Source organism: Bidens hawaiensis, unplaced genomic scaffold (genome assembly GCF_021521415.1).
Source record: "Bidens hawaiensis isolate Kalapana, Puna unplaced genomic scaffold, B.hawaiensis_p1.1 tig00022311_1, whole genome shotgun sequence".
NCBI classification, from domain to species: Eukaryota; Viridiplantae; Streptophyta; class Magnoliopsida; order Asterales; family Asteraceae; genus Bidens; species Bidens hawaiensis.
Genome location: NW_027493467.1, coordinates 26832 through 35301, shown reverse-complemented (window position 1 = coordinate 35301; position 8470 = coordinate 26832). Strand labels below are relative to the sequence as shown.

Here is an 8470-nt window from a genome sequence, read left to right as displayed (position 1 = left end):
AGATCAACACCAACCAAATACAAACTAAATAAATACGTCTAATAACATCATCGAAAACAAAATATGTTTAACAAATTAAAACCAAACTAAATACAAAATTAAGCAGAGAAGTATTATCTATGAGCGTCGGCCGATGGCGGAAGTGAATATGAGCGGCGGCCGGCGGCGGAGGTGAATATGAACGGCTAGGGTTAGGTTGGATAATGGAACGTATACTGATTATTGAGTGTGTGAACTATGAAGTCTCATATCTCACTTACTTGGTATATGGAATTATGAATATGGACTATAAAGTGAGAAAGGAAATTGGGCTGGATTAAAGAAAAGCCCATGTGTTCAAATAATTGGGCTCGATAATTATATGCATGTATGTCTGTGTGTCTGTGTGTGTATATATATATAATAAATTAAAATAAAGTAGTTCGAGCCAATCGAGCGAGCCTATCGAGCAAGCTCGAGTCGAGCCGGGGCTAGCTCAGGCTCGGCTCGTTTACAATCGAGCCGATTTCGAGCGAGCTTTCTCCGAGCTTTTTTCGAGTGAGTTTCGAGCGAGCTTCGAGCCGTGAGCTTTTTGAACAACCCTAATCCATGCTCTGGTTCTCACAACATTTTATTGTCGTCTCTCCTGTAAAATTTTAATTAAAGATGTCAAAAGTCTTTGGTTTCCTTTGGACTAGAAATCGGCCAAAGTTTGAAATATTACTTGAGAGAAATGGAGATGATTTAACTTGCTTTGTTTGGGAGGGTAGTCCTTAGCAACCCACCTACCCATCCGGTTTACATTACGAGTTACTGGCTTCGTATTGTCATAAACTTATCATAGGAGTAACTTATCACCGGTAAGACTCAAGAAATGCAAACTTCCACTCCCTAAAGATACGCAAAAACAACAAAAACACTGTGGTTAAGGTAAGTTTGGTTTTTTGTTACTTAAAAGGGAAAGCTATGAAAGTAGATGACATTAAGTATTGAGGAGAGAAAGAGAAGAGAGGACCACGTGATTAACGAGTAAGAAAGTGAAGAGCTAAATCATCACCGACAAACTCACCATTCTAAGAAAACTACTCATCAAAGCTGGCCTTGCTTTATCCCCATATTCTCTTTTTAATAAACTCTACTTGTTATATCTTTATTTTGTTATACACAATGTAAGACACTATCATGAAAATATTAGTTTTTAGTTATATAGGTCTTTTTCTTACGTCTTACAATCTCATACCCTATCAATAGTTTTTGTTATTTATGATACTTGATAAGATTCTTGTAATATAGGTTTTTTCTTTATGATGAATGCCATTAAAATGTTAGGGGCAGCATGAACCGCTTTTTAGGGTCTCTTGTTCTTTTGATTAAGTAAACAATATTTTAGAAGAGTCGCAATTATATAATATCGCTTCAAGGTTCTCTCCACTTACTTCTTTTCCAACTTTCGTAGATTTTGATAGTTTCAAACACAATTTTAAGTATCGATATTTCATATATCTAAACTCAATTTTGATCGTTGTATAATTCGTTGAAAAACTCACATAGTAAAAACATAAATGCAGTAAATAATACTTACACTACTCATAACAACTCTTAATTATTTGTGTACAAGGTTTTTTTTTCAGCATGCATGTACTATACTTAGTTATTAGTTATATGACCTTTAAATATGTAATGTGAAATAATATTTTACTCAAATTTGTTAACAATTTGATACTAGTCTAGTCTAGATTAATAATAGTGTTTATCTGGGAACAACTACTTTCCTATGTGTTTTCTTGTCTCAACTCTCAACATCAACAGTTAACACACATTACTTTCTAGTTAATACTGAGACTTATTACACCCAAAAACAACAATATTTTGTACTCTCACACACCATTTCCGTACATAAATCACCCCTTTATATTTCACACCACGCTCTCCTCACATTTATGCTTTAAGTCACTCTAGTCTCCTCCTTCTCACTAGTACAAATGGTTCAAACCAAGAAGTTCAGAGGCGTCCGGCAACGCCACTGGGGCTCCTGGGTTTCCGAGATTCGCCACCCATTATTGTAAACCCCCCCCCCCCAAACCTTAATTCACACACACTAAATTTTTATTTTACATTTTTTAACGGCAGTGACCATCCAAGATGTTATACCTAATTTTTTATTTTCTAATCATATAATGTTTCTTTTATTTTATATGTAGGAAGAGAAGAGTGTGGCTAGGGACATTTGAAACCGCGGAAGAAGCAGCTAGAGCTTATGATGAGGCGGCCATTCTAATGAGCGGTCGAAATGCCAAGACGAATTTCCCAGTGGTCAAAGACCAAACACCCGAAGACAGGGACGGGACTGGGACCGGGACCACTAATGCCACCACAAGCTCTCCACTTCCATCATCTACCGCTACCGGTCTCTCAGCTCTATTAAGTGCTAAATTAAAAAAGTGTTGCAAGTCCCCTTCTCCGTCACTCACGTGCCTTCGGCTAGATAACGAGAGTTCTCATATCGGTGTGTGGCAGAAACGGGCGGGTGTTCACTCGGAGTCTAATTGGGTCATGACCGTTGAGCTTGGAAAGACGAATACCGAAACTCCTGTGCCCGAGATGATGTCGGAACCACCCGGGCGAGGCAGTGATGAAGAGGATGCAATTGCATTGCAAATGATTGAGGAACTCCTTAATACAAATTAATGGACCAATCAACACATTTAAATTATGACACAAAGTGTGAAACATATAGTATTACTCCAAAAGGATGGGAGCTTCATTGTACATTGGAGCTTAATTTCCATGTCATATTAGTACCATGCATTACTCTATATATCTAGTTTCATGTATTTAGTAAAATACTATTGTTGCAATAAGATTTTTGTTAAGGTATAGATATTTTTACCTTGTTTTATGTTTCATTTTTTAGTAATAAAAAAGTATGCAACCTTAAGTCATATAGTTATGAAAAATACTTAAATAAATCAAAGTAATATGGAAAATGGACATGAGAATAGTGATTGATTTTAACAAAAAGTTGATTATGAGAAGAGGCATATATATTATATTCTGTCAATATTGCATAAAACTGATAAGAACAAAGACTACACATTAGACAATATAATTATACATTTTGTCTATTAGATTATTGAAGTTAGGCACATCAATAAATTGCAATAATAGTTATAGCTTTCAGAATATGCAACATCATTTTACGATAAATAGATGGAGCAATATAGGAATAAACTAAAGATGCTAGCATTGTAATTTCCAACCTATGCATAATGTTTTGATGTTGTGAGCAAATGAAAAAGACACCATAAAGTGTGTGTATACACATACATTTATATATATAAAGTCGTCGACTCGTCGTCATCAACACTGCTAACAAGCTACTATAAGGTAGTGACTAGTATATAACATATGCTACAATGGAAATATTAGTGGTTCGTTATAATCGCAACTAACTTAGGTTTAATCCTCGATCACTATACAAGCTTAGGCTAATATTTTCGTGTAGTTAAGACACGAAAAACTATACCAATGCTAATGTCAAATAGATCCTAACATAATTTCTTCTTTCAAGTGACTGATAAAAAAGAATCCTATATAATGCATATAAAAAATAAATAAACTGAGAAAATACTCTAAATACTTGACTGTCAATTTAGTTGCAAAATTGGGGCACATACACCATATGTGATTATCTCAACATTGAGCTTTCTTTTTCTTTATTGTATAAAGTTTTGTAGATCTAGACAAATGAGATGCTAACTCAACATACATTATATTCTTCAACTGCTCCCACGTGTGCTGTGTTATCTTTCAAAACCACATTTCTATTCAAAATTTTGTGTCACACTAATCCTCGGTGACGTATTAGCCCAAATCGAGTAAAGTTTGAACTACTCAACATAGTGATAGACTGATAGATAAATTTTATTTATAATGTGTTACACACAGTAAACGTGTGATAAGTTTTCGCCTTTTAGGTCAGGTTGCAAACATGTCAACCGGATTATATGTTTATTTCTATTAATCAATCTTAGGAACTATCGATAACCGCCATTGGTTTATGCATAATATGACATCTATACATACTATTAAAGTAGGACACGATTTCCACATGACACCATTCTAGGGTGTCCACATAGGATGCCACCTCACCTCCATGTCATTCATTTCCTTACTTAATCATTCCAACTCAGCAATTAAACCACATTTAACCCATTAACCCATATTAGCTTAATTTCTCGCGGGTCTTCATTATCCATTAGCCCATTAACCCGTAAATTCAAATACTGTATTTAAGTCTAAATTCTTCTGCTTACACTTTTCACAAACCCTAATGGCCGCTCTTAGCCTCTTATTTCTGCTTAATATTTCCGATCCAAGGTAAACTACAATAAATTAATTTCCGGCAACCTTATTATTTTTTCCGGTTATTCTTTCTTATAAGTTTTATATGTTTATTTTCATATATAACTGATTTCAAAAAAATCAGTTTAGGTTGGTGACATGATACACGGTCATGAAGGTGATATGTGGACGTTTTAAGTTTTTCCGGTAAGTGTTGCCGGTTTATTTTTCCTATCATGTTTATAACGATGATTTTTTATATTTGTTTCTATACTTCATTTAACTTTGTTAATTAATCAAAATATGAACTTTCATGATTAATAGAAGTTTCTTTCTCTTTTCTGGTATACCATGGTCATTCTTACAATATCGTTTTCCGGTAACACCTTTTAAATTTTCCTTCTTTTTAATTATTGTTTAAAACTCCATAATATATATATATTAATTGTCTAATTTATAATTTCAGGATATTGTTCGACTCATCTATACTAATATCGCTTTTCCGGTATACCATGGTCATTATGACAATATCGTTTTCCCGGTAACACCTTTTTAATTTTTTGTTTTTTAATTATTGTTTAAAAGTCCATAATATAATTATTAATTTTCATTTTTATTATTTCAGGTTATTGTTCGACTCATCTATACTATTATCGCTTTTCCGGTATACCATGGCTATTCTGACAATATCGTTTTTCCGGTAACACGTTTTAAATTTTCCGTTTTATAATTATTTTTTAAAAGTTCACAATATAATGATTAATTCTCATTTTTTATTATTTCATGTTGTTGTTCGACTCATCTATACTAATATCACTATTGATGAAGACCGAAGTATTTGTATTTTTATTAAACATTCATGTATAGATTTAATTTATTCATGTATTACAATATTTCAATTTCATATATCATAGTTAAAATTTAATAGTATTTGTTTTCGTTTTTGATAATAAATTACACCATTAACTATTTCATTAATTCTAATTATTTAGTATGACTTTCCTAATTTGTGGACATAACCGAATTCGGTTTTATACGTTGACTTTCGTCAATTAATTATTTCCTAATTTTTGTCACTACCATCTATAATAAATTTCTAATTATAGAATTTAAACCCTAATAAAATAATATTATACATTGACTTTCCTCAATTAAGTATTTCCTAATTTGTAATTATAACGAAATAAAAATTAAATTAAAATTAAGTTAAAATTATTACTCTTTTTTAAAATTTAATCTATAAATAATAAATTCCATAATTCAAATCATAATAATTTATTTAAAATTAAATGTTCTTAATCTATAAATAATAATACATAATACGGACTAACAACTTTACCAATTATAAATAAGTAAATCAGGTTATAGAATGTATCTATTGTATCTCTATACATTTTTGGTATATGATTTGAATTATAATTTTAATTTATAATAAATATGAATATTAATTGTTTGACTAACAGGTTTCCTTTGTATTCATTTAATATACCGTCAAAAATGAATTATTTCCTATTTAACATGTTTCCTTTTTTTTGTTTCTAACTAACAATTCAAGGACATTAATTCCTAAAATCAATTCCACGAAACATCATAAGTTAGTCAAAACTGATTCAAATTACCTTAATTCTGGTTCTAAATGTTTAAACTTATATTATTATATGCAATTCAAATTTTACATATTATTTAATATATTTTATTTGATTTAAACAATATATGTGAAAGCAAGTTTAAATTTAGTCCAAAACACATTAGTCAAAATAATAATGTCCTTGAATTGTTATATCATGTCAAGAATTATATTTTCCCATTATTCGAAATCCTTTCTATTTATATTCAATTTAACATAAATAGCTCAATAATTTACACTATATATTCGTTCATTTCTTAAGCTTTCTAATCACCTAGAACAATTATAACCTCCATTGTTTTTCTTCATACAAGTTAATGTCAGTTTTCTTTTAATATATTTTTTTATTTATCTTTCACATTTTTCATTCATTATACGTTACTAATTCATTGTGTTCTTATTTCTTAAGGTCAATGGAGTCCCAGAAGTTTACTATGTTACACGAGATTGATGTTCTTAGATCTACTCCATCTACCATTAAGGTTAAAGTGTTGAAGGTTTGGAGTGTCAAGGATAACATTAAACCTAATGAAGATTTCTTGATTGAGATGGTTTTTATGGATGAATCGGTAATGTTTAGTTTTACCATTTATGTTTATTATTTTTTGTCCCTTTTGTTATTATTTCATAATTTGTTGTTTGTTTTTTTTTAAATCCAGGGTAACCGAATGCAGTCTACAGTATTTAAACAAGATATATTCCGTTTTAAACGTTATTTAAACGAGAATGCTACACTAACTATAGTCAACCCTAGCCTTGGATCTAATGCGTCTAATTACAAGGTTATCGACTGCCCTAATAAGTTAGTGTTAAACTCCAGTACCCATGTTAATCCTTGTAGCCAGTTTGATGGTCCTACATTCAGTTTTAAGTTTTACTCATTCAAGTCAGTTATTGATAAAGAGATCCCGTTGAAAGCAACTATAGGTATTATTTAAGTAGTTTATTTATTTTTATTTATCAACATTTTTTGTAATTCTAATTCTTTAATCCCATGTCTTCCAGACATAATTGGACATGTTGTTCATGTTTTTAAAGATAACAATTCTAATCTGAGAGATGTAAAAAGAAATGCAAGATTAACTATGGATGTTTCTGATATCAGGTAGATGTATTTCATTAATTTATATGTCAGTTTGTATTAATATTTCTTAATTGTGGAACATTATAAAATTTTTGTTATAATATTTGTGATTTTTACAGCGGTGACAGCGTTTACGTTACTCTTTGGGGTGATTACGTATCACAGTTCTCAAAGTATGTTATTGACCATTTTGATGAATCACATATGATTATTCTCATGCAATTTGGTAGAGTTAAATACCATAAAGGTTTGTTTTTTATTTTTAATATCTAATTAATTTTTATTGGAGACTTGCTTATTTTAATATCATAATGACTATCTTGTGTTTAAATTTTTAGAGAAACCGTATGTGTCTAATTCCTACAGTTCTGATGTTACTCGTGTGTTCCTCAATGATAGTATTTCTGAGATTGAAGATTATAAAACACGGTAATATTATTAATATATCTCTTTATTTGTTTATTCAATAATTATTTCCTTTGCATTTCTAAATCCTTATAAATTTGTTTTGCAGTTTGTTTGAATTTTTAGAGTTCAATGTTGATGGTGTTGTTCGTAGGCCGATTCCTGTAAAGTTGATGTCTACTCTTGATGAAGAGTTTCTGATGGCTACATCATTTTTCAACATTTGTGAAATTTGCACTATATTGCAGGTATATTTTTAGAATAATATCTAATTATAATTTATATCTTTTAACATAACGTTATGTTATCTTTTTTTATTGATTTATTTCAGCCAAAGAGTATTATAGTACTCGGGACCATAAAGGTGGTTTGTCCGGATTCAGAATGGTACTCGGGACCATATGTTTATATAGTATTATATGTTATTATATTTTGAATGTTTATATTTTGTTATATATTATTATATTGTATGTTAGTTTATATACATTGTATAGTACTCGGGACCATATGTTTATATAGCATTATATGTTATTATATTTTGAATGTTTATATTTCGTTATATATTATTATATTGTATGTTAGTTTATATACATTGTGTTATATATCTAATATCAAACCGGTTTTAGGTACTGATGATTTTGTTTTAGGTTGCAAATTTTGCCTATCATGTTGGTATAGCAACGTTAACATCTAATTAGTTGTAATGACTTTTATTATAAACTTAAGTTTGTGTAATTATTAACAATTTATGTAGACTATCTTATTAACTATATCTCCAATATAGATAAATATTATATCTTTTTGGGTTCTAAATTTAATGATATATTATTTTTGTTTTATATATATATATATATATATATATATATATATATATATATATTATGATATTGTATGGTAGTTTATATACATTTTTTATGTATCTTTTTTATCTTGTATTTATAGTATAAATTATTAAACATGTATGTTTTTAATTATAATTTATTTGATATATATTGTATATCTTATCTATATCCCAGATTTAAAAAATAAAC

At 29.8% G+C, this 8470-nt stretch overlaps 2 protein-coding genes across 2 annotated transcripts; both read left to right on the top strand.

Annotated features, from left to right (window-relative positions):
• Positions 1–1674: 1674 nt before the first annotated feature.
• Positions 1675–2810, top strand: LOC143565260 (ethylene-responsive transcription factor WIN1-like). The gene is made up of 2 exons (XM_077052278.1): positions 1675–2041; positions 2181–2810. Exons 1-2 carry the CDS (start codon positions 1962–1964, stop codon positions 2665–2667), a joined length of 567 nt encoding a protein of 188 aa, XP_076908393.1. The 5' UTR covers positions 1675–1961; the 3' UTR covers positions 2668–2810.
• A 2025-nt stretch (positions 2811–4835) lies between these two features.
• On the top strand, positions 4836–7875 carry LOC143565273 (replication protein A 70 kDa DNA-binding subunit A-like). Its single transcript, XM_077052289.1, has 9 exons — positions 4836–4864; positions 4949–5023; positions 6360–6519; positions 6610–6877; positions 6956–7055; positions 7154–7281; positions 7373–7463; positions 7549–7687; positions 7771–7875. The coding sequence occupies exons 1-9, from the start codon at positions 4836–4838 to the stop codon at positions 7873–7875; spliced, it is 1095 nt and encodes a 364-aa protein (XP_076908404.1).
• Positions 7876–8470: the final 595 nt, after the last annotated feature.

Coding starts and splice junctions, on each gene's coding strand:
- LOC143565260 (XM_077052278.1), top strand. CDS start 1,962: ATGGTTCAAACCAAGAAGTTCAGAGGCGTCCGGCAACGCCACTGGGGC. Junction 2,042..2,180: donor GAGATTCGCCACCCATTATT/GTAAACCCCCCC, acceptor TTTTATATGTAG/GAAGAGAAGAGTGTGGCTAG.
- LOC143565273 (XM_077052289.1), top strand. CDS start 4,836: ATGGTCATTATGACAATATCGTTTTCCCG. Junction 4,865..4,948: donor ATGACAATATCGTTTTCCCG/GTAACACCTTTT, acceptor TTATTATTTCAG/GTTATTGTTCGACTCATCTA. Junction 7,282..7,372: donor TAGAGTTAAATACCATAAAG/GTTTGTTTTTTA, acceptor TTAAATTTTTAG/AGAAACCGTATGTGTCTAAT.